The sequence below is a fragment of the Gorilla gorilla genome, chromosome 9, assembly GCF_029281585.2.
Source record: "Gorilla gorilla gorilla isolate KB3781 chromosome 9, NHGRI_mGorGor1-v2.1_pri, whole genome shotgun sequence".
Taxonomy (NCBI): domain Eukaryota; kingdom Metazoa; phylum Chordata; class Mammalia; order Primates; family Hominidae; genus Gorilla; species Gorilla gorilla.
Window position 1 is genome coordinate 36349993 of NC_073233.2, and position 27688 is coordinate 36377680.

The 27688-nt window shown below is 37.5% G+C and overlaps 1 protein-coding gene across 1 annotated transcript; it reads right to left on the reverse strand.

Annotated features, from left to right (window-relative positions):
• On the reverse strand, nt 1-26997 carry KCNA4 (potassium voltage-gated channel subfamily A member 4). The gene is made up of 2 exons (XM_004050865.4): nt 26538-26997; nt 1-23451 (listed from the first exon to the last, which is right to left on the reverse strand). The coding sequence occupies exon 2, from the start codon at nt 22666-22668 to the stop codon at nt 20707-20709; it is 1962 nt and encodes a 653-aa protein (XP_004050913.1). The 5' UTR covers nt 22669-23451; nt 26538-26997; the 3' UTR covers nt 1-20706.
• Nucleotides 26998-27688: the final 691 nt, after the last annotated feature.

A 27688-nucleotide genomic window follows, 5' to 3' on the forward strand; every position in this document is an offset into this window, starting at 1 on the left:
CCCACTGGGACCAGTTCTAGGAACCTTGCCAGGGTATAGGATACAGAAGTTGCTTCAGCAATATCATTGAGATTTCTGTGTTAGGAAAGCAAAATTTCATAAGCAAGATAGTCAAAGCAGAGCTGAAAAAAGAATTTCTTTTCTAGTGGCCAATCCTTCCCTGGAGGATCTTTATGACTAGAGGAAGAGAAAAAGAGAAAAATGCAAATGCAGATGGAAAATGAAGGAGGAAGAAAACTGGAGACAGAGAAGAGAAGACAGAAAGGAAAATGGCCCCAGAGAAATTAAAAATGTGAATGTACTTAGACAGTAATATTAGATTTAGGAGGTTAAGTCTGAAGATTTAAAAGAAAGATTTAAAAAAACAACTCCCTAAACTCTCATTGCTTTTAACTTCAGTAGCAATGCTATGGTTGACAGGGATAAAACTGGTCTTCTTAAATTTGCCTCAGTGAAAAGGCTGCTGCTCTCCTGGTGAATGCAACTTCCAGCTCAAATGGTTGTCACCTTGGGAACATGAAGAAAAGTCTCAAAAAGCTTAAATTCTGAATTAGGAATATAAAAAACCTTTCATTTCATTTACCAACTTTTGTAACTGAAATCTCCCTACTTGTCATGTACCTTTTCTTTGAACCAAGGAAGTGCTATGTTGAAGGGCTGCTGATCTACTTAGATGTCAGCACACATTTCTACAGGAATCCTCATCATTGCTGCCATCAAAGTGGCAAAATGGGCCAGAGATAAAAAAAGTTTTCTCTGGAAGAAAAGATCATACATTCTTGATTAGAAGCTATTTACTTTGGGACAAAAAACCAAGAACTCATTTTTTTAATCATAAATAATTCCACTTAAATATACAAGCCTTATATAAACTCTTAGTAATATATTGGTTCTCTAGTAGTGTATAATGAAACTATATAACAATGTAGTAAAGTAAATGACAAAATATAAATAAAACTAGGCTTAAGGACATAAAACTATTAGCAAGTGGTACAAGAGAGCAAGATTTGGTGGAAAAAAAACCATGCGAACACAGAATGGACTTGTCCTCCAAAAGGTAAATGGATAAACAAAATGTGGTATATCTATGCAATGAAAAGAAACCAACTCTTGATACACACAACTACATGGATGGGTCAAAAACATTATGCCAAGTAGCCAGGAACAAAAAAAATCTATAGCACATGTATCTATTTATACATAATTGTAGAAATTGCAAACTATTTTAAAGTGACAAAATGAAGATTTCATTGATTGCTAGAGCCAGAGATCTGAGAGCCAGGGAGGAATAGACTGTGAAGAAAACTTTGGATATGACAGAATTCTGTATGTTGATTGTAGTGGTAACTTCATGGGTGTAGACATATGTCAAAATTCATTGAATTGTACACTTTAAATGGATATTGTTTATTGTACTTATACTTCAGTAAAGATGATTTTAAAAGAAGAAATAATTTTTAAAAAATGGTTTGTATCTGATCTTGACATATTTTCCAAGAAAAATTAGTAGGCTATTTAAGAAACATAAACATAATAGAATTAATAGGTTGAATTTGCAAGGTGTGGCCTGTATTTCTAGAGCTTCAAATGTCATTTCTACTACTTCACACCCATTGGGAAAGTGGGAGGATCAAGTATCATTGATCCCTACTGTCAGAAGGGAGGAGACCAAGGCACAGAAGACCTCATAATCAGGACGACTGGTGCAGATGAGTGCACTATAAGCAATAAGTGGTCCAAGAAAACAATTTCTTGATCCCCTTTTACTTTTAGAATGTGATTATTCACATTTTACAGTGACATAAAGAGATATAACTAAAGGTCCCATCAACATGGTAAAGGACACAGAAGAGAAGTCTAAGTCTGGCCAATTGTTTTATTTTTGACAAATACTTCATATTGCAAAATCTTCTAGATCCTTCAATTATCATCCCCATCACTTCTCTTTCCTGGATATTTTTCCTCTGAATAATATTAGCTACCATATCGTTGGGCAAAGAACATACAAGAAGTGGCCTATAAGTATGCCATTTGTTTCTTTATGAAAAGCTAAACAAACATTCAAGAAGAAAACAGAAGGGAGATTTATGAAGTAACTTTTGACTACTATCTTCTCTCATTAAATAAAAATGTACACTTTTCATTATCTTCCCCTAGGAATCCCTGAAAATGGAACATTAAATGAAGCCACTCACACCAAGCAATGAGTATGCGTATTATCTAGTAAACAAGTGTTTAGAAAACATACTTATTCTAACTATTATTCAAACTTTATACACAAGCAGAGAACACTAAGAGAATTCGGCTACATTGTATGTATAGAGAGGTGACTCTGTGAGAAATTTAACTGATGAAAATATACACTGAAAAGGATTTCCTTTGGTTATTAAATAACCCTGACACTACGCAAAGCACTGACTTTGCAACCTAACAGCTATTTGGAAACAAATAGGCAATTCTCAGGTATGAAATTTAAACATAACAAAAGAAGCATTCAAACACTTTTATCGATAGGAACAAAGAATTTAGACTTTTGAGCCATAGGGAACAAGAAACAATCACATATGTGTTGATACAACCACAGCAAAGGAGATAATTAAGCAACGATTATTACGTGACTATGGGTAATGATAAGAAGCTTTCTAAATAAATGGATCTACCTGTTCCACCAATTGTTTTCTAGAGCTCCTGAAAATTACTGAAATAATTTGCTAATATATGATACTATCAAATGCATTTGGAAAAATAACTTTATACCATGGGGAGGAGAAAGAACATCATAATTCTCAAGTCATTTCCTCACAGGTACATTAGAAAAAATACCAGCCTTTTTGTCCTCTAAGTACAACACATCTATGATGAACATGGCAAGAGAAGTAACAAGTATAACATAACTATTATTAATGTCAGCAATTAGCCAATATGAATGCTCTGGAATAACCTAAAAGTTTGTTATAAGATTGATACTGCAGTTAATATATATCAAATGGCTTGTAGGGTGTGATATAGCATTATTAGATGTTTCATCGGTAGTATACTAGAACCAGTCTACTGGTCGATGAAATTCCTGTGCTCCACAAATGAGAAAATAGATCCAAAGTTGGACACACACTTCCTAATAAAATTCCGTGCAAGATAAGCTTTAAATTCACCAGAGAAAGCAATGCTACTGACTCAAAATTCAAGGCCCAAAGAGGTAGTAAAGATGTATTAATGCAAAGATCTGTATTTTTCAAATACTTGTTTTAAACAGCTACTCAAAAGTACAAAGAATCACAAGCAAATATAACAAAATGATAGAATCATGCTTAATGTGAAATTCTTGTTTACATACAGCCAGTGGAGTGTATAGTTTAGCCAATAACAATAATGTGCAGGCCCCAGACTAGGAAAGAACACCAAAAGAAACAGTGAATCCTTGATCTCTTGAAACTTATAATTTGTTCAGGAAGGAAAGAAATTTAAAAAGAAAAACCTAATCAAGAGAAATAATTTTAAAAAATATTTTATAAAATAATACCTTCACAAACACATATAACCTACAGTCTATAAATGTCCCAAGATTGATCAGGCATAAGAAAGTTTGAAAAGCAGGCTAAATTAAAATATTTCATCTTCTTCCCATGCATACTTTCCCCATACAAGAATAGCTACCTTTAAACTATTCGTTCTGTGTTAGTTTCTTCATGAGAAGAAAAATGGCCACAAAAAGTTGTTGTAAGCTGAAGAAAAATGGCGGCAAATATTTCACAGCTTCTCTCATCAAAAAAATGAAATCTAGTTCTCCGCTCCCTGAATCTGGAATTGGCTGTGTAACTTGTTTGGCTAATGGAACATTAACAAACAGGATGTAGACAGGGGCTTGAAAAGTACTTGCAACATGTTTACCCTCTCTTGCTGCCTTTGGAAGCCAGCTGCCCTGTGAAGCAGCCCAAGCTATGTTGTTGGACGCTGGAGATACATGGTTTGGTCCATTCATCAATTTCCAGGCATGTGTTCAAGGCCTTCTTGGGAAGAATAGCCAAGAGCAGACCTCCTAGCCGACTGTGGCTATATGCAGGAACTCTGGTTATATCAGAAGAAGAACCACCCAGCTGAACACAGCCTAAATTGACACTTGTTGGGCTCCATAGCATCAGCTGACTACTTAACCAATACAAATGCATTTCAACATTTAACAACTGGAACTGCTGTGCCACTGCACAAAAATCAGCCCCAAACACAACTGATGAGGCTTCAAAAATAGAAACATTATTCGTAACTTAACTTTCTCATTTAGCTAGTTAAAATGTTCTAATTTCTTTGTTTACTCATTTGTTGTAGACACTGAGATTTGGCTCCTGATTTTACTGCCTCTTCATTGAAATGGCTGACCCCTAAGACCCCAAGATACCATGAGGTATCTCATGGCTTAAAATACCAAGAATTCTCAAATGCAGTTGGCAAGGTGTCTACAAGATATCATAGATTGATTCAAAGTTTTAAAAGGGAAAAAGGAACTTGTTTATTTTACAGTCTCTCCCCAGCATAAGTGATGGCTCCAGGCATAATTGGAAACAACTGGAATCAAATTGGATCAGTTCCCCCAAACAAGCAATCCCAAAGATAAGCAGATAATAAGAAACATAGTAAAGAATTATAGGCTCAGAGCTCAGAAAAAGCAGAGTTTTAAAAAGATTCCAGAAATCTTTCAGGAACTCTGGAAAAGGGAGCTGAAAATATGCTTTTAATTGCCATTGGAAAGAAAAAAATTATTCGCTCCTTCCGCCCCTGCCTTTTTTCATTAAAATGTTGAAGATAGACAGAGATTGTTCTTCAAGAGCATGAATTATTCTCAGGAATAACCTGTATTATTTCCAAAAACAATTACAATAAGAAACATATATTTATTCTCTGTATTATTTCCAAAAACAATTACACTAAAAAATATATATTTATTCTCTGGAAAACTCAGTAGTCTATGCAGCTCAATTCACTTACCAGGAGAGAGTATGGTAAGGTTTCATCTAAACAGTTTTAAGCTCTTCTAAGAGATCTTCCAATTCCAAATAGTTAAGAAAGAAGTGTGCCGAGGGTTTCCCAATTATTACCTGTGCCTCAGTATTGAATCATCAAGTCAGCAAAAAGTTCAATATTCAATTTAGGAAACATAAAGAAAAGAAATTGAAGAAAAAAGAGGAGAACAAAGAGGAGAAACAACTGAAGATAAAAACGGTGTCCAGTTGTTAAGTATCCCTTCATGAAATTACTAGGAAACCATTCACAAACCATACAGAGATTAGGTAATTCAGGACATTATGTTTTATCAAGGACAAATCAAGCAATTGAGTGATGGTAGAATTAAAAGAGATTAGAGAGCTGAAGGCAAGACCTTTAGCTAAGACATGGAGAGATAGAGACATATAATTAACCTGATCACCATGAGCCAAATAAAAAAGGTACCGGAGTCTGCTTGCAATAGAAGAGCAGAAAACGAATAGGAACCACTTTGTCATCAGCTGCTCAAGCAACATTTAGCATCAAAAACAATTTGCTATATGAATAGGCAAAGCTGAGGTCAACATATAGGTATTACGTTATTGATAATACTTGCATGATTAATGCTTGTTCGACTACTGAGAACAGCAAACGAATAATTTTCAAAAGTTACTTCATGCCCCACTAGATTTATTGTTAATATATTACATTATATTATAAAATAATGCAGTATCATTTAAAATTAAAATCTCTTTATTTAAAACAACTTCCTCTGGGAAGATAGCCTAGAGAATAGTACAAAAAAATAATATTATGTTTATGAAAACATTCATCATAGTTTGATTTAAATAGTATAACAGTACAATTTTAAAAAGTAAAGCAATCTAGAAAATATTATACTGAAATGACCAAGAAATGTATGTACATCAATTAAATAAAATATGACGTAGACACAAAATCACAGCAAAAAGATGAAATAAAAATTAAAAAGCTACATAACAACAGTTTTGCTAACTACATAGCAATTATTAAAAGGAACAGTTTTGCTAACTACATAGCAATTATAAAGCGGTAGAATAAAGACGCACAGGGAAAAAGGAGTTAGAGATAATTAGGATAACAAAATATCTCTTTTTCCTCTTTTCTCTATTTTACATATTGAAAACATAATATAGTAATATTATAGTAAAAAAATTAAAATAACTTCTTGGGCCTTAATTACAAGGGTTGAAACTCTATTTTATGATCCCATGCCATCATGGCTACATGTGATCATTATATTACTATATATTACATTTTATTACTATCATGACATAAACATACTTCAACAGTGCTTTTATAAAAATCTGAAAGCAATCGCACAGCATCCACAAAAGCAAAGTAGCAAATGATGTACCTACCAGAAAAAGGCAGTGATACTATGCTCAGAGAAAAACACAATTCAAACCTAGATTATTAATACAGTAATCTCCTCTTAACTTCAGTTTCACTTTTGGTGGCTTCTTTCAGTTACTGTGGTCAACTGTGGTCCAAAAATAGGCAAGTACCATTCAATAAGATATTTTGAGAGACAGAGACCACATTCTCATAACTTTTATTACACTATACTGTTATAATTGTTCTATTTTATTATTAGCTATAGTTGTTAATCTCTTACTGTGTCTAATTTATCATAGGTTGTATGCATAGGACAAAAACATACTATATAGAAAGTTCAGTACTATCTGCAGTTGCAAGGATCCACTGGGGGTCCTGGAATGTATCCTCCTCTGATACAAGTAAACGTTGTATCTGAATGCCGTATGTTACAATTATAAAGAGGTAGGATAAAGATGCATAGCGAAAAAGGAGCTGAGAGAGTTTGGATAACTAAACACATTTTTTTCCTCTTGTCTCTATTTTACATACTAAAAACACAATATAGTAATGTTATATTAAAAAATATTTAATATAACTTCTTGGGCCTTAATTACAAGAGTTGTTACTCTTTTTCATTGTAATCCCATGCTGTCATGGCTACATGTGATAACTATATTACTACATATTATATTATTTTATATCAATATCATGAGATAAACATATTTCAATTAGCACTTTTTAAAATATAGATAAACAATTGCACAGCCTCCACAAAAGCCATGGTAAATAATTTGGTCAGCTTCATCAATATAAAGGCACAATTGGAATACTCCCAGAGCATCTTACAAATTGCTGGAATGCGTGGAGCACATCCCATCCCCTTGAGTCTCCAATGTCCTTAAGTAGCCTAAGCCTGGCTAAGGATGAAGCTTATTTTCCACTAGCATGAATACAATTCAAGACGTTTTTTTTTTGGTTGTATATGAGTCTCTTTTAAAATACTTCACAGAGATAAGAAGCATTCATTAAGCACTTTATCCACCAAAGAATGAATGTCTTGAATTTTACAAACAACATACATGATCAAGACTACAAAAACAGACAACTGCTTCTTCCAAACACTCCATTGCTACATGATCTCCATTTCGAAAACAGAATAGGAAAAAAAATTGCAACTGTCTACACCTTTCTTCTCTGAGAATCTGACAAATAACAGAAATATGACAAAAGCTTTAAGCACAATTATGTTCATAAAACTAGTAGTCATGGATGATGGGAAACTTCTATGACCATGTCTGTCCATCAGCTAACTCTTAGCTAGCTGCATTTACCTCCTAGGCATCCCTGAAAATTAACAAATTATTAAAATGTGCTGATATTAGCAGGCTAATGATAAAAATTATAAGATAATAGGTTTGTTGTACAGCCTCTGGCACAAATACATAAAAGGCAAATTTTCCTTATTCATGATGAATCCAGCTTTGAACTTCTTGTACTTGTTATCTGTTAGTTAGAATACCAAGAATTACCTATAATTAGGAATTGATTGGATGAATAGCAAAAATTAAAATAAAAAATTCTTTTTTTTAACAGCAAAACCTCTATACTGATGTACTTCATCCCCAAGTTTTTATTTGACCATACACTACTAATTAACAGCTGGCAACTAGCATGGTTTAAAAGACGGAGCTATGGAATCATTCAGCTTGCTAAGAACCTAGACTTTTTTATGAAATTGAATCACTTAAGATGTCTGTACTTTCCATTATATACCCTGGGGTTGTCTCTAATACTTTCCTTGAATACTTGCAATGGAACCATCTTTCTGGTAAAAGTTTTACTGTAAAATGCTTTTAATACTATTCTATGGAGAGCAACAGGTTTACTTCTCCACAGCAGTCAGGTTTTGATAAATAGTATGACCAGGCTGTAATAAATAGTGAAATAATGTGCTTGAAACTTAAAAAACAAAAAAACATGATTACTGAAAAATTGCTCTAAATAGCCAGTGAAAAGAGGAACTTTGTCTTATGTGTTAATATCTCAGGGCTCAATCTGTACAAATTATTCCTCCTATTTTTAATGTAAATGTTAATACTTCTAATATAAGTAATTAATAATTATTTAGTGCCACGTGAACCATCCATTTGACTACAGAAAAAGAAAAACTTAAAGCCAAATTATAAGATTAAGATCTCAAATCAAGGTTAAAGATATTTAACTTTTATTATTCAAATAGGAACATAAAAAGGTATTTTCTTCTGAAAATATAACTGATCTTTAGGGATATAGACTTAAAACTGTCAAATTATTTTCACAACATTCACACATAGCCTGTTAGGTTATTTAGTATGCTAAAAAACAAAAAACAGGCATTTAATAGGGTAATATTACATAATATAAATGTATTTTAAATATCAGAAATGTGATCTATACAATGTAATATCACATTTCTAAATTACATTTCTAGTTAGGTGTAGAAAATTCTAATTTTTATTATATACTGACAAATTATAGTTGTATATATTTATGGAATATAAAGTAATGTTAAGATTTTTTTAATACAATGATTAAATCAAGCTAATTAACCCGTCCATTACCTAGAACATTTAACATTTTTGTGATAAGAACATTTGAAATTTATTCTCTTAACGTTGCTGAAATGTACAGTACTCAAATATTAGCTGTATTCACCATGCTGTGGAATTAATCTCAAAAAAAGTCAAACTCATTCCTCCTATCTGAGCCTTTGTACCCTTTGACTGACATATTTCAAGTGTATTTGACATCCATTGAAGAACTTCTGAGTAAATCACACAGAACATTCTAGGATCCATTAGAAAATCTAAATAAATATATGGCCTTTGGTCTCTTCTCTTTCAGAAAATGTAAATAAATATATGGCCTTCCATTTTCACTTTCCAGTGTGTAAAAAAATTGTAAGTCATTTCCTTCTTCATATAGTAATAATGAGCAACTCAGTTATTTGTCTAAAAATCTTCAAATAGTAACTATGTGTCAGCTGATTTAGGCTAACATACATTTTCAAGTTTGCAAATACATTTCGTGAAAAATTGTGAAGGAAAAAAATTATTCATTTTAAGATAGAAAAATCATGGTTTCATTTGCATTTTTTAATACAGAATGTCATATTTCTAAAGCAGAAGAAATAGTTGCAGTTTGCCAAAGTAAAACTAAATATCCCACAAGATAATGGTTTTACAATTAAAGGTATTTCCTTGACAGAATAGATAGCAATTTAAAAATGCCCAAAGTTAAAGAGAATCCAGGATCTGTCTGCTTCTAATGGCTTTAATGAAGCAGAATTGAATCAATGGCTTCACAATGCCAGACAATCATCTTGGCTTTTTTTTTTTTTTCTTTTCTTCACTGACTCCACCAATTGTTTTGGCTTCCAGTAGAAGCAGCTTCAATTAGAGATAATGGTTGTTTGGCTTGAATGAAGACTAAAGGCCAGCGACTCTAATATAAGTCCTGAAACACTCAGAAAACAAACAACGTAGTTTTTAAAATACATTTCATAGAAGTTCAAGTTGTTCTTAAGAAATTAAAGCTAGTTAGAGAGAGCTAAAAATGTTATTACAACTGCATTTCAAATGGTAAAGACTTAACTTTAACTTAATGTATCAGACATTATCTTGAAAGCAAATGGAAACCTGAGCAAACACCTCTTGAAATCAATCGATGCAGATAGAAGGCACCTCGGAAAAATCCCTAAAGTTGGCCTCAACTGTCCTGACTTAGCCATGTAATGAATGCAATTCCATCTGGTTTGCCTAGGTAGTAGGAATATCCACAAAAAGAACAAAGCTTTCCACATGCATCCAAGAAATAAACTCAGGTTTTTATTCAAGCCAGAATTTGTAAAGGAACCATCAATGGCACTCATATCTTTCCCAAATAGAAAGATACAGATGGTTATTATTAAAAGAAAAAAAAATGTTTTTGTGTGGAAAGAAGAACCATGGTCATAGCAAATTACTTTGAAATTTAAAAAAATTGTTTATTGCTTTACAAACGTTTAATATTTCAGTTAAATCTGCTTCTTTCTTTGAGTTATAGTTTAATCACATGTTATTGAATAGAAGAAATACATTACAGGAATGAAAAGGAGTAAATATGGTTCATATAATCACCTCTGCTATTTGAAAACACTGAGTATTGTTTTTGCTCATGCAAGAATCATAAAAAATTGGCAAGTTGGATTCAGGCCCATTTACTCTGCAGTTTATACAGAAGCTATTACAGAAAATGAAGTACATAACAGAAACAAGATAGAACTTATAAAAAGGAAGTATTATTAAAGCATGATGCCTGGCAATTCACTCCCCAAGGAGAAACTAGACCTACCCACACACGTAGATTCTAAAGGGGGAAAAAGGAATCACAATAATAAACAAGAATCCTGCTATTTAGAAAAATGAATATATATCTCAAAAAATCCTTACATGAACTGTGATTCTCTGAAATTTTAGTACATCTAGAGATTGGGTACATGACACAGCCTAGCCAGCTAGGATAAGCTTAACAAACATCTGTTGAAAGAATAATTAGAAAAGGAAAAAGCGTCTACCCATCTTTTTTATTCTAATTTTAGCCCTGGGTAAGGAACCAACTAACAGCACCTGAATTAAATTTATCACTTTCACAATACCATCCAGTTTTATAGATCTGCAAATCTTCATAATAAAACATTTCATTGTCTTCGAATGTCAATCCATCCCATCAGGGCTGAAGTCAGCCACAAAGGCAACAACCTAAAAATAGACTGTGGCGAGTGTGAAGACTGTCACTTGCCTGCCTCTGTCAGCTCCTCTTGCCAGCAGTGAATGGAAAACTCAGGTGATGCCTCATTGTGTATAGACATTTCCCCTTAAGCAAATAAACATAACAGCCAAAGCACAGCTTCGATAGCCTAAGGAATAATGGAAGAGGCATTTTAAAGTTGCTAAATCAAATCATTTTGCCTAGAAATGGAAATGAGAATGCTGTATCAAACATGTTTGTAAAGCAGACAATAGTCAAAACTGTTTGCCTGTAATTTTCTTGATTCAATTCCTAATAACAACAGTTGCATCAGAGCAGATTTTCGCTATTATACTCCCAGGTTGTTCCACATTGGGGTTGTTTCTACACAGTAATAAAGCATCTGGGTGAAAAATGGAAAAAACAAAACTAATCATCCAGCTGTTTCTAAAATCCCAGCTGTTCAGTAATAGGCAGAAAATAGCTAACATAACAACAGAACATAACAGACTCACAATGCAGGTGGTTGTAGAAGCTTTCTGGATATGCACTGGCATGACCTGATTTATAAAAGGGGAAGATGTCTACCCAAATCACACATAAAAACTCTCCCTGAGAAATCTGCAAACAGGGACTGCAAAAGCCTTTCTGATCCGGGCTTTTGTTGATGCAAAGGTGAATGGGATGAGATAGACTGGAGGGAAAGTGAGAAAACCAAACATTTTACATGTTTATATCTGCAGTTAAAAAAAAAAAAAGAAAAGAAAAACTTACATGGGGGAATGGGGGAAGAGACTGGAAGGAGATCCCTGGATACCTTACTTTGAATAAGTTTATATTTGGTCTGAAGTTCTATTAGGCTCTCCTACCTTGAATTTCTTTCTGAATCTGACAGGGTTGCAGCAAAATTTTGACAGTTGAGAGACTTTTTGAATCTCTCTTGCAAAGCTTATAAAACAACTACAATTTTTCTTAAATGAAATAAGGAAAAAAATGTTTCAGCATGTAATTTTCAGCTTGTTTTAGCAATGACGGAAGAATTTATCCCCTTGCTAGACTAGACTGATCTCTAATAGTGATACTATAGACATACAAAAAGGAAATGGTAATTCCTGAACAGAGCTTCTCCCATCCAAAGATTCTGCTTAGTCCCTTGAGTAAAAATAGTCTTGTGTCACAAGATGATTCACACCTTAAAATACTGCATGTTGCTTCATCCTTATCTATCGAATCTAACCCTTTCTTTCTCCACTGTTTCTCACACTGCCTTGAAACCTGTGAAGTATGTGGATTCTAGTAGTGAAATGACACCTCTTTTCCGTGTAGATGAGAAGAAGCAGCGGCAGCAGCAGCGGCAGCAGCTAAATCAGCAAGGAGCATATGATGGCAGAGTTCTAATTAGATTGCACAAATTTTATGATTTCTCCATTCCTCTAAGAATTGCACACCAGCAATAACCAACATAAACACATCATTCAGCTCTGTGTTAGTGACATTCATTCCCAGGGCTTCTACTGGTTGCTTACTTCTGTCTTAGCTTGAATGCACTGCTATGCTGACATTCTATATTAGAATAAGGGGGAGAATTCTCCCCCTTTGAAACGTAAACGTCCAAGGAGTAATCTCCTAAAGACATGAGTCCCTTACTCTGAAGGGAAAGGTGAATCTTATCCTTAATGAGACATACAGTTTTAACTCCCAGCAGCAGTTTTATGGTTTCGTATGTGAGTGCCCTCGAAGACGAAGAGCAAAGGGAATATTCGGACATATACACATATATGCCTACTCTAAGAGATCAATTCACTTTCCTGGATTCTTTGGGTCAACAAAAATTAATAGTTAGCATGACAAAATGAAGCAGTTTTTAGACTGACCTAGCTATTTTCACCATCAAATTAGTGACTTCATTTAGGCATAACTCCTTGTCCCTTGCCCTCCTCCCTGCTCCTGTTGCTATCTCCCAGTTGGCACTGATCCTGTTATATCTTGTCGCTACTCTAGGGAAAAAAAAAAAAAAAAAAAAAAAAGGAGTTTCCTAAATTCTCATTGGCTAGATCAGATCTGGAGGACACGGGTCAAGAGCTCTAATAACACTTCTAGGAACTCAAAAGTAAATCCTATTCCTAATATTCTTGCTTTGTCATTTAGATACTAATATAGTACATAGCCATTTCTCTGTGTTGTAATTCACATGTACTGAAATCAGCTTCTAAACTGATCAACAGCAAATGTTGCAAAGAAAGACTATCATACAATTTTGTCATCCTCTAATCAATCTGTAGCCAAGTCTTTCACTTAATTTGCTGGAAGATAATGATTATATAAAATCCACCAATTTAATCATGAATGTGAAAAAGACACACACAAAAGAAGAAAAATAGGTACCATTTTCCTCTCAAGAGGAATTCTTGAATTTCTTTCTGAAATCTGACGGGGTTGCAGCAAAATTTTTGAAAGTTGAGAGACTTTTTGAATCTCTTGCAAAGCTTATAAAACTCAGATTTCTTAATAAATCTGAATAACTGAATCATTATTCTTTGGATATGTCTCTCTCCAAATAACTATTGCAATCTCCAAATCTCATATTAATTTCTTAAAATTTTTAACTGGAGATATTCCTAAAGCTAATAAGATATTGCAATGCTTATAATTTCGAATTGTTTTTTATCAAGTCATTTTAGTATTAGGTAAATCATCCTAAAATTAATATCTTTCCCCAACACTCATGCCATAATGACACCAACTAGGAATGGCAAGTAAATAAATAATAAAAAAAAAAATCCTAATGCATTCCCTAGAGATTCCATCACCTCTTGATAGATTTCAGTTGAGTGGGAGCTTCATTAATTATTTCCTTCTCTGCCTGATAGCAAATGAAAGGCTCATTTGGATCATATCCCTACCAATTGACAGGAGGAAAAAAGGCTCACTCAGGTGCTATCAACACCATTAGTGTTCTTTAGGGAAATCATCATTCTATTCAGGTACAAGTGCATTAAGTTTATAAATAGAAAAACATGCATCCTCCATGTTAACTAATGTGGCTGCTATCATAGAGAGAGTTCAGGTAATATCGCCTTAATCTCCAAGAGATATAGTATTTTCCAACTACTGAATGGTTGTGTGTGTGCCCTCAGAGCCTAAGAAAGATATTGGAACATTCACCAAAAACAACAATAACCTGAAACTTTTAATGCTGTAATTGAACCTGAGAGAATTAAGTAATTCACATCAAACAAAAGCTACCACAAAAAAATAGAAAGATAATGGCTTCTAGTAATTCTATTTCTAAAGAGCACACAGTTGTTCTACAGGTCATATAGTCTAGTTTCCATGCTATATGCATCCTTTATATAATGAGAATAATGTGCATTAAAAAAATAAAATCAACATTTTGCAATGTTCCATACAGCATAAAAATTAACCCTTTCTTCTGGGAATGAAACTCTATATACCCTTATGGAATGTCTCAGAGCTTAGGACTAGTATTATTGTCGTTATGGGGCACAAAAATCCAACCTAAAGTGTAAAGAGAGGTTTTTTAATCCTCCAGCCTCACCATTTCTCCAAAACACATGCATTTGCCTGCTAATGGGAATTATACACTTTTACTTCACTGTGAAAAGTCTCTTTCAATACCTCAGATCATTCATTTTGCTTATATTTGTTGGCAGAATATAAAATACATAATATATGTGAACATATGAATATATTATATATTCATATAATTATTTTGAAACAAATATAATTCTTAGACTTAGCACTGGCACAGCTTTTGTTGATATCCACAGGGACTATTTATTTAACTGCTTTGACTGATTTAAGAGGTAACTGGCCCCTCAACAGCCAATAGCTTAAGTAGCTGTGGATAAAAATGCCTTCATGCTCTTTGACTTTGAAATAGCCCTTGGTGTACAGAATCATGAGAAACAATCCAAGTACATTCCCACATAATACTGATTACTGGGAAAAACACCAGCATATCTTCCATATTTATTAGTCATTTCTAATAGTTACTATTAAAACCACTGCTAAGGTAGGTTGGCATTTCTATCATTTTCACAGAAAATGTTAACCTATATATTCATGGGGCAGGTTATTTCTGCTTTATGTCCTCTATCACAACAGTCACTTCTTGGTTATTTCTGCTAATGGTGAAGAGGCAGGACCAACGTTACCCCAAAATCCTGCATAATTAGTTCTAGCGTATGTAACACTTTGAACAACAGATTTGGCTTCCCACTTAGGTTTTGCTTGGCTTTCTAGTTCTAGTGTTTTTGTTGTTTCTTTGTAATGGATTGTTTTATCTTTTCATAATTTTACCTTTTCTGGACTGGTTGTTTAACACAAGACAATAGGCTTCTGAGCCTAAGTAAAGCCAGCCTCAGGTGAGAAACCAACTACGGATAACCTACAAAACAGATTGCTTACAGGTAGGAAGCAAGAATGGACTATTTGTGGATCAACTAACAAAATCATTTAGCTCCTGGCACCCTGGATGCAAAATCTCCTTCCAAGACACCAATGACAACAAATGGACCAAAAGCTGAACCTTAAGTCAGCAACACTACCTCCAGTGAATCTGGGAATATGCTTTTCAAGATGACAGCACGACTTTATATTCAGCACATTGTTTGCCTTATACATTTATTCCCATCCCACAGGCCTGAAAGGGGGATGCTTGAATCTCACTTAGAGCCACCGCTCATTAAATATGTGCCATGTTTTTTAAGCAACTAACTTATGCCCTGGGATTAATTTATTTATCCATAAATAAGATGACCATATTTTCTAAACCTCAAATGGGGCCATATGGTCTGATACGTATTAGCATACTTTCATGAAGAAGATACTGTGAGAAATTGGGACTGCTATGGAAACAAAACCAAGCCAGAAATAAAACTCATATCACAGTCCTAATCTTAATTTACTTTTCAGAAGTACATATTCCCATTTATTACAAAAAAAAAAGCTCTGCTTCCTTCAATATTGAACACAACCACTCCAACAACCTTCTCCTCAAATAAGAATACTGATTTCCATACTAGAAAATAGCACTTTCTTCTGACCTGCAATGGCTACATTGGTCTGGAAGATCCTTTGCCTAAAGTCAAGTTTATTTACAGGCAGGAGAACCAAAAGGTACCTTATATCCACATCAAATGTCTCTTGAAGAATTCAGAATGACTTTTGGTTCAAGGAGATTTCCTGGAACAGGCCCTTTTGTCACTGAATGACACCCCGTAATCATTTTAAACTGTATCAATAAAAACACATACACACACATAAAGAAGGATGTTACACTCTGTTTCCTGCACATGAGCACATCACCACAGGTTCATTTTAAAAATGTGAAGTGAATCTAGGTATATTTCTTACTTTCCCTAGCAATAGCTGCAATGTTAGTACTAAAGGCTCATCCAAACCCTGAAAATTAACAACAACGAAGAACACCATTTCTGATTTGTTGGAAGGTAGGGGGCTACTGTTTGTGATTCCAATGTGATTAAAAATAATTTTCCATTGGTTAATATTGACTTTTTTTAAATGGGAAAATATGTATCTTAATTCACAGTATTTTCCTTATATCTTTCTTATTCATATATTGGGTTCTATTTCAACACATGCTTAATGAAAAAAATTTCAGGAAGCTTCAGTGATCCTGTTTAAAACAAACTTGACAAAGCATGCAGTAGCACTTGTGAAACACTACATGTGTTTAAGCATAAAATGAGTTCCCCAGCACAGGTCAAAATACCATTTACTGACAAGACTGCACGATAACAAAGCAAGACATCAAAATGTTTACTTACCAATTTTCACCATATGTATTCAACTGAGGACTGAAGAGTTATTTTTCATTAAATGAATCCCTTCCCTTTAGAAGTTGTTAGAATAACAGCTCAAAATACGTCCTATTCATTCAGCTTAGTCTACATTCGAAAAAACTCAAACACCTGTTCTGCGGTTAACCTAACAGTGAGATTTTTGTTTTTATTTATTTATTTTTGCTCCTATTACTTACTAAAAAAAATCCAAGCTGATATGACTGGAATGGTACTTAGAAAATATGAAGCTAGTCTGATATTTCTTTTACTCCACAGTAGAATTGTGGTACGAAAAGGAACCAAGTAATAATGTAGCCCAATATCCCCATGTTAGATACACACACACACACACACACACACACACACATACACACACTCCTGAGGATCAAGGAGATGAAACAATTTGCCTACGATTAACAAGCCAGCTCTCTTGACTCCCTAGACCAGCTGTCATTCCTCTAGCACCCACTGACTCCCTTTCACAGAAATCAAAAGGACTATTTATTCCTTCTTTCTTCCCCATAACTGTTATGCCTGTTTCCTTTCCAACCCATTTGCAAGAGAGAACAATGCATCTTCCCTTGAAAAGACTCTGATTAGGATGACCCTCAAATAGTGTGCTTTTGGTAACATCTATTATCATCTGAAAAGCAATAAAAGGATCCCAGATCCCAAGAATTAGGATCTCTAAAGAAGGTCACTTCCCTTTTATCTTAACCAAATGTGTATAGTGGTCTCTAAGATACAGTTTCATAAATTAGTTATAAATACATCCAGAAAGCATATTCATCAGTATAAATTTTTTACAAATGGATCTAAAGCACTTTGACTAGTTTCAACTGGAAAAATGTTATGAATTCACAACTGTACTGGATGTCCTGAATTCATGAATTCTCTTCTAAGAGAAGTGTTCCATACAGAAGAACTCCCATACAAGTCTTGAGGGCTTAAAACCTTCCTTCTCAGTGTAGGATCAAGATCGAGATACTCTAAAATAAATGCATCTTGCAGGAGGAAAGAAACAATGAGTTTAGTATGATAACCTAATAATATTTGGTTTGAAAGCTTATGTCTGTCACTTCTTGACCTTCTCATCCGAAAAAAAAAAGAAAGAAAGAAAGAAAAAGAAAAAAAAAACATGTGAAATAAAGGTAAGCCCCAAATGACTACATTTCCTGGATTCTCAGAATTATCAATATAATGTGTTTTGTCAATCAAATTTAATATAACTTTCAGATTTAAAAGGAAGTATTATGGAAACAATGAAATACAGTACATTTCCCTTCCAAACATAGCCAAATCATTGTCACTGCTATTATAGAAAGTTCAATAAACATCCCTTATATACTAAACAGCCCTTAAATTATTTTGAGATATAATCTGACCTAGTTGGCTATATTGTAAGATACATGGTCTGTTGTTCACAGAGTCAACTTTCTATACTATAACATGCCTGAATCTATCAGCAATAGACTCTCTTGTATCTGCACATCAACTTCTTGTAAGGACTGCAGAGTTAAAGCAATTACCCATAATTTTTACAATATCCTAATAAAGTAGATGTATGCTTGTGCATTCTAAATCGCTTTTTCTCCCAGAGGAAGGTTAAACAATTTAGACATAACATCAGGCATTTGTATGGAACTCAACATTTCACAGTTTTCGCATGTTCTCATTTGTTTTGCATAACTCTGTAACGTAATGTGCTTCATTTGCCCTCTTTTTAACCAATCATGACATTTGGGTGCAGAGATGTTAAGTGACATTTCCAAATGACTTATAGCCTGTCCAAATAGCCTTACCCCTACTCTAATGCTTGTTACATTTTTGCCCCAAATCTAAAATGTATTAAAACATTATCTTTGAAATCTTATTGTAAGATGGCATTTTCTTGTTTTATCATTCTCTGTTGTCTTCTATTGATCTTTGTTCTTCACATTCAATCAAAGGCCCTGCTTGCTGTTTTCATTCTCTAAAAGGTGTTCTAGAAAAGCATTTCTCTACAAGTGGTGGGGAAAGGGTGGAGAGGGGGTGCAGTTTTACTTTTAAGCCTAATGTTGAATTTACTTTGAATTTCAAATACCATTAAAGGAGAGGTAGAATTTATGTAATTATGAAATGATGGCCTGGATTTTAAAAAGCTTGAGAAAGGCTATTCTAGGTCAGTTTGTTTGTTTGTAGCTCACAGTTACCAGAGTTCACTATGTGCCAAAATAGTGTATGCAGTGTTGTTTGTTTTGTTTTGTTCCCCGCCCCCAACCAGAGCTCAAGACAATCATTTTATAAAGAACAGAAGTTAAACAAACATTGTAGAATAAGGCCTCTTATGCATTCTGAGTTTTCTAACCTATACCTCATGATTTCATAGTGCAAGGCTGATCGCTAGTTGTTATCTCACATTCTAGAATGCTTTGTCATGACTTAAATGCAGTTATATGTGTCATAAATTCCTTTAATAAAGATGATAATGATGGTGATGTTGAAACCAAATGTTTGACACAATTCTTCCTTATGTCCATTTTAGCAAATATAATGTTAAAATCTGAGGTTAATCCCCAAATTCTGTTCTTATATAACTGTACAAAAAATAAACTTAATAAATCTAGCGTTTATGTTTCACATTTAATAGAAAAATTTTAAGCCATAATCACTGTAGCTGCTTGGCATCTTACTTCTTCAAGGATTCTTTCAGTGCATGCATTAACTTTGGTTAAATTATTCTGGAGTTAAAAGGCAGAAGAATATATAAAATAGTATGATTTCAGAAGCATCATTCTAACAGACCAATTTCAAAAGATTCAGTTGCTAAATTTTACTTCATAATTCCTTTGTCAATCAGTTATTTAGATTTTAAAAGAGGAGAGAATCCTGTGATGTTATCTGCATGATCATTAGTCTCACACAATGAAAAGAAAACAATAAAATAAGACTAAAGAAATCATTCTTCCAATGATTGTCATTGAACTGTTACATTAGTAAACATTCACAGTATGAAGTCTCTCTCAATCTCCAGCATATAAAGTAGTGCAATGAAAAAAAAATCCAGTCCTGTTACCTGCAAACAAAACTTATTACATATTCTCCAATTTCACTTATTCTATAATGTTAGACATTTGCTGTTAAATCTTCCCAAAATTAATAACAAAATATAATCAATTTCTAAAGGCCCTTGCAGCCTTTTTAAAAGTTAATTTCCAGTTAAAAATAAATTTTAATTAAATCCAAGATAAAATTGTGACCTATAGTCTATTAAATAATTTACTTTCTTTTTTCTCTACACAGTATTTCTTACAATTTTTTAAAAAACAACTACAGAATCCAAAGACATATGATATGCTGTTAAAGCACTGATAAATGACTGCTCAGATTCATTAGTTCTTACATAGTAAATACTTCAAAATGCCAACTTTTCCCATCACTGCACAATTACTAACATTGACAATTTACTTCACACACACACACATACGCGCACACACGCACACACTCTCTCTCTCCATCTTTACTGTTAACATGTTTTCCAGTTAATGTGCAAAATTCTTGCATTCTAATAAAAATATAAAGATAGATTTGCTCCTATTCCTCCCTCTTCTCCAAGATGTATCATTTATTTGATATGTAATACAAGTTTAGTAACAATTATGCCATGTATAACCATTAAATAGTGTACTACTGTATGCATTGGATCATTTGCATATTTCATTTTCATAACTGCACTCTCTATGCATAAATATATTTGGAGATGCTGAGGGGGGAGCAGTGGCAGGTGGAGAAAGATTCACACATCAGTCTCCACAGCCTTTGCATTAGAACAGTTGTTTTTATCTGTCTCACTGTCATCCCCCTTTCCCTGACACTTGTCCTCCTTTGCACACAGAGATTCCTTAACTCCTTCTTCCATCTCTAGATACTCTGACTTGTCCCCCAGGGAAGAAGAAGTAGAGCTCCGAAATTTCTTGAGCAAATTAGAGGGGAGGTATGGACAACTGACTGCATTCTGCGTTAGCTGTGTCTGTTCCTCATTTTCAGTCTCTCTGTGGTAGAAATAGTTAAAGTTAGAGACAATCACTGGCACTGGCAAAGCAATGGTTAAGACACCCGCAATGGCACACAGGGACCCAACAATCTTGCCCCCTACAGTGATGGGCTTCATGTCCCCATAGCCCACAGTTGTCATGGTCACCACAGCCCACCAAAATGCATCTGGGATGCTTTGGAAATGGGTAGTAGGTTCATCCGCTTCTGCAAAATACACAGCACTAGAAAAGAGGATGACCCCAATGAAGAGGAAGAAGATCAGAAGGCCCAGTTCCCGCATGCTGGCTCTGAGGGTGTGGCCCAGGATCTGCAGGCCTTTGGAGTGCCTGGAGAGTTTGAAGATCCGGAATACTCGGACCAGACGAATGATTCTGAGGATGGCAAAGGACATGGCCTGCTGCTGCTGACCATTGCCACCCCCCTGTTGCTGGGCCAGGTCAGTGCCCAGTGTGATGAAGTAAGGCAAAATGGAGACAATGTCAATGATGTTCATGATGTTTTTGAAGAAGAGTGCTTGGCTGGGACAAGCAAAGCAGCGAACCACAAACTCAAAGGAAAACCATACAATACAGACTGTTTCCACGATGAAGAAGGGGTCATTGAATATTGTGTGCCCTGAGTTCTCCAGGTGGGGTGCTGAAGTATCATTCAACAACCCACCATGCCCGCCAGCACTCAGTGCCATGACGAGATCCCTGTCGTCCCTAAACTCAGGCAAGGTTTCCAGGCAAAAGATGACAATGGAGATTAAGATGACCAGGACGGACACAATGGCTATGCCCCTTGCAGGACTGGAGCTCTCTGGATATTCAAAGAGGAGCCAAATCTGCTTTTTAAATTCATTCTCGGGGAGGGCCCTGTCTTCCTCTTCTCTCACAAAGCCCTCGTCCTCCCGAAACTTCAACAGGGCCTCCTCCCCCAACTGATAGAACTTCACCTCCTCAGTGAAGATATCAAAGGGGACATTGACTGGCCTCTTCAGGCGGCCTCCTGATTGATAATAATACAAGATGGCATCAAAGCTGGGGCGGTTCCTGTCAAAAAAATACTCGTTGCGCAAAGGGTCAAAGTACTGAGTCCTCTTTTCAGGGTCTCCCAACAAAGTCTCTGGAAACTGGGCCAGAGTTTTCATTTGGGTCTCAAAGCGTAGGCCTGACACATTTATCACCACACGTTCACAACAGTCACTGTAGCGGACTGAACTGTAGCCGCCACCGCCCTCATCCTGAGGCAGCAGATCCGTGTAGGAACACTCATCACCATGGTCATCTTCACTATAGTAAAACCTTCCCTCCTCTTCCTCCTCTTCCTCCTCCTCCTCATCTTCCTCCTCCTCACTCAGCTCCCTCAGGATCTTCTCCTCAGAGCCACTGGGCATCAGGTCAGAACAATGAGGGAAGCTGCTCTGCCGGTAGTGGGCTTTCTTCTTCTCAGACCGCTGTCGCCTCCTCCTCCGACTACCCCGGCTGCTCTGAGGGTCATGGGAGGTACAGGCCCCACGTGACTGGTGGTGGTGGTGGGAGCCCCCACCAGAACCCCCGCTACCTTCGACAGCAGCTGTGGCCGCTGCAACAGCAGCTGCTGCAGCTGCCCTGGAGTGAGCAAGCCTCTCCCGCTCCCGGGCCCGGGCCTGGGCAGCATAACCATAAGGCATGTGACTGTTGCACCCTGAGCTCTCCGCACTCACCATTGCAACCTCCATGGTGGTGGTTTTCGGAAATGGCTGGTTCCAGTTGTAGAAGAAGAAGAAAGAAAAATAGGGCAGCTTCTTTTCTCACCAAATTAAGGTAAGTTTGGAACCCTTAAGCAGATTGCTTGGAAGACTAAGGATATTTTCAGTCCAACTTTGCATTTTCTGTTTTTAAATCAGCACGCCCCATGCTCTCTCTTCTCAGGGATTCAACATTGCTCTCCAGAGCTTGGCTGGTCGAGATAAATAGCCTGGGCACTCTCAAGACTAAGAAGTCCGAAAATGCTGGAGTCTCTCAGACACCTATGTTTTGGGGGTAGATGTTGAAATTTGGAAATATGTCTGGAATGTGGTTAGTGATGATGCTGCAAGATTCAAAGGCAGCAAGTGTCTGACAGCCAGAAGTTGTGCCTAGAAAATGAAATATATTTTTCTGCCATGGAAATTGGCCAATGCTCAGTCCATTAAATGTAAATAAAATGCAAATAAGCCTTTACTGTTAGCACTTGCCTTCTAGTGATGGCTCGAACCATGTTAAGATGTGGTTTGAAGTATGTCCAGCCATTTCTACTCAAAGTCTATCAGGATCATTCTCCAGGCTCTCCTTTTAAGTTCATCAAAGGCTTCCTGTACCCAGGTACAATGCCAAAGCATAGATAGAGGCAAAGACCCTGGGAGGTAGAGAAGGTGCTAGATGAGGTGTCAGCAGAAGCAAAACCAGCTCTGAGGTCTCCATAGAAATCAAGGAAATGCAGAGCATTCTTCAGCCAAAATCATGCAGAAGAAGCACTTCACCTGAAAAAGGATTGGAAAGAAGCATAGGAGAAAAATAAAAAGGAAACAAATCATAAAGAGCAAACTGAGCATTTCTCTTCACATACACATCCTTCTCTTTTCTTCAAGAAAGCCATATAACACACCAAGCAGCAATATTTTCAAGAGTATGGGGCAGGCTATTCTCACTCACTAAACATCATTCTTTCCTTCTTCAGTTATTATTTCAGCTCAGTTTATTTTTATGGTGACTCAATTATTTTTCCTCTCTCCACTCATGGCCCACATGGCTCTTGCTTCTATCTTCCCCTTCACCAATGCTAGGTCTTAATTCTCACTGTCACTCTCTTCATTCCACAAAAAATAATGCTGTGACTTTACAGCTGCTTCCATCATTCATCTATTTCAAGGCAATTTTTAAACTTTCCACTCATAAAGTGTTTCTGAATTAAGTGCCCTTCTACTCCTCTCTATCTTGACTCAGCACTGGGGAAATCAGAAAAAAAAATAATATTCTTATTCTTTGTGCAGACAGCACCACTTGAATACACTTCAGTCACCTCATCTATAAAGTACAAATAATAACACAACCCCCCCATCCCATGTTTGTAAGGATTAAATGAGATAATGGATGTTGATAGAATATCAGTGCCTTTTACCTAATGAATGGCAATAAACACTGGTAGTTATGAATAACATAACAGCAACCTACGTTTTTATTGTCTATCTACACAGCCCCAAGTGTTTGTGTCCTTAGGCCACAAACTAAAGTAGGGGAAGATGGGACGTGAGGACATACAGGACATCCTGAGACTCACCAATGGCCCTTGTTAAGTTGGCACTGCCTGACTCCCTACAGCATGTCCCCATTGTTTTTCTGTTCCCTTGAATCCTGAACACTCCCTACCACCCACAGACTAGGAACTAATGCCAATTTCCACATCTCTAATAACCATCTTCTCTCCTTGGCAGTCACTCCATGTTCACCTCAATGGTTCCTCCTCCACTCTGCTCAAGGGACTATCTCCTTATTTTTTTAAATGTCAGTTTGTGTGGACTTCATTCTTAGCCTATCATACTTACCCCCACTTCAATAAAATCCACATCCCTAACATCCCCCCTCCTCTCTCTTTCTCTCTCTCTGCCCACTTTAATTTACAATCTCACACTTCCGAATTGCATGTCCCTTGCAGCTCCGATCTGCTCCCTCTGTCACCTGTTATTCCTGGCCCTTCTTCTTCCTTAGTTTGCTCTCCCAAGATCCAGGTAATTCATCTCCTCAGCCAGGTCCTGTAAAAGCCCCCATCCAAATCTCCTGTCTCCTCTTGATTTTTCCATGTACTCTGTTCAACAGGACTTCCAAGAATGCAGGGAGTAACCCAGAGAACTGGAGAGAATGATGATAGTCAGAATTCAGGGCATCTACCAGCTTCTATTACTGGAAGCACTTGGAAAGCATAAGAGAAATGGCTTTCTGAAGCCATTAACAGGATTCAGCTCTTGACCACCTGCTGCTCCTTGCTGATCCTGTCAGCCTAAAAGCCTAAACACACTGAATTTTATGAAGTGACAAGCATGGAAGTGGCAAACAGAGGTCTTCCCAATCATACACCCCTTCCCAATCATATACATTTTCCTAGGGCAAGAAGGGCATTTGATTGCAACACAAACTCCAGAAAATACACCACAGAGGGCATCTCACATGCCATCTCCCTTCCTTTGCCTGACTCCTAACATCATCTCATACTCTGAAATGTTTACCCTCAAGGAGTTTCCAAATCCCTACTTACAAAACCATCCTGGGGTGACATTCACAGTGGAGTGTCAGGCCAACATCCTTTCAAGACCGGTACAGACCAAATAGCCTGAGAGTTTGCTCAGTTTCTTCCCCAACTCCCCTAAAACAATTATAATTTCAATGAAGCCCCAATGTAACCCACGTTCCTGTATAGTTGAATACTACAAACACCTGCCTTCCCACCCAACTGACTCCCAGAAGGTCATGAATTAGCGAGTCTTCTAATTCACCATCAGCTCTTCGGGAGTTCTAGAACTGCCCTCTTTCTGCTCTACACCAAAAATTTCACATTTATTTATTTATTTGGGATTGTTAGTTTATCTAACTCCCTCCTCCACCCTACAAGTAGCAAATTGCCTTCCTTTTAATCATCTACTAGTTACTTCACTATCCCTGATCTAGAAAGAAAGGGAGAGAGAAAGAAAAGAAGAGAAAAGAAAAATCATCCCTCCCAGCAAATCAGACTGGTTTAAAATCTCTCTTCTTTCTCAAGGTACTCTTGTTAGGAGAATCTATTCAAGCCAATTCCCAGGAGCCTTTATGAGAGAGATCTTTGCAGAGGAATTTGTCTTCTTCTTTAACACCATTAAACTAATAGGATTTTGCAGACTACCTATTCCCCAATCCCGGCGCCCCCAAACAACAGCCAAGCATCCCGCCCCTCCTCCTCTCACCCCTCCAACAACAAGGCTGTTCGTCTCTCAGTGCTAATTCCTGCAACTGTGTCACTGTCAGGGTGGTACCTGAACCTTAGAGAGAGAAAGAGAGAGAAACTGAGAGAGGGAATCAGAAAAGCCAACACCGTGAGAAATATACACTTCAACGCACGCCATTTATGCAGCCCCTATGTATGTTGCTCAAATGCTCGGAAAATGCACGCAAATCCAAACGTTGGAAGAGGCAGCAATTCAGACCCGTTCACCGGCTGTTCCCAAAAGAAGGGAACCGGTGCGGCTGGGAGGAGGCGAAACGATGCTAAATCTTAACCCCCCTCTCATTGGGAAACGACATCTTTAATCGCGCCCTCGCCTCCAGACCTCGGTTCCCGCTCCAGCACGTTAAGCAGGGCGCACTCACCGAATCCCCGGGTTTGGGAAAATAACAACTGTTGGTCCCCCGGAGCGCCGCGCAGCATCCGCACCTCCCTTCTCCCACCTCCTGGTTTATTTTTAACCGCCTTCCATTCATGCCCTTCTGTCACATTCCCGATATTATTTACCCCTCAAATGTCCACTGTTTCTTAACAGCCAAAATAAGAGGGTGGAGGAAAGATACAAAAAAAAAAAAAAAAAAAAGGTATCATACTTACCGTTCCCCGGCGGGGCGAAAAATAAAAATAAAGAAAATCCACCGGCTGGCTTGTTTTTCCCCCTCAAGCTGCAACAGCTGGAGGAGGGGAAGAATGATCTTGGGTGGGGGGGCGGGGGGTGGTAAAAGGAATCACTCGGGTTTGGCAGGTGGAGGCTCCAAATATCCACGGAACAAGTTCTGTTGCCTGGCCCGGGGGGTGCACAGAGTCCTCGCGGCTGGAGCCTGGGGGTGGGGGTTGGGGCTGCCCCAGAGAAGACCCCAAGACTCCTGGTTCCTCTGGAGTTCAGCACAGGAGGGATTGCCTGGGAAAGGAAGTCAAGGTTCCCCCGAAAAGAAACAAAATCCTAGACAGCAGCGATCACTTGTTAAGCCCGAATTCCTCCTCCAACATCCATCCCTCTCTCGCTCTCGCTGGCTGCGGGAGCAGCACACGCCTCCCCTGGCCGCGAACGCGCGCTGGGCGGGGGCGGGGCCAGGGCCGAACCGAGGGTGTGGCGTTCGCGACGGTCGCCAGGGGCGCCTCCCGGCGCGGCGGGGCGGGTGCAGTCACGACGCCGCGACTCCCCGCACCCCGGCTGGGCCCCCCGACTCCCAGGATCTGGGATCGATTCCAGGAGTCTTTGGCTGTGGTCCCCACAGGCGAGGAGCAAATCCTGGAGAAGTGTCCCCGTTGGGTCCGGAATAGGGGTTTCGACGGCAGCGCGGGAGTCCCCAGAGGGCTTGGGAGCAGGGAGCTCCAATGGGAGGTGCAGTCCCGAAAACGGGGTCCTCTGGGACATCTTCTCCTCTACCTAACTTGCTTTCTCTGTATCTCCCCTCGAGCCCCAAGCCCCGTCTTCTTTTCCCCACCCCATCCCCTCCCAAAGCGGGTTTGTTGGATTGGGAGCCGGGTGCATCTCCGGCGAGGCCACGGGCGGGGAGCCCTCCTGTGCCTGCCAGAGCGCTCAGATCCCTCAGTCTCCGTCTCCTTTGCACACAGGAGTTGGGAGGCTTCAGCGCCGGGGTTGGGCCTCAGGGGCGCGGAGGAGACCGACTTTCAACCTGTATTCAACCCCGGGCAGGGGAATGTTACAGAAATTGGAATCAGGCCCAGGCTAGGGGCTGTGCACAGGAGGCAGCAGTCCTAGGGGAGGAGGGTTGGAGAGATGA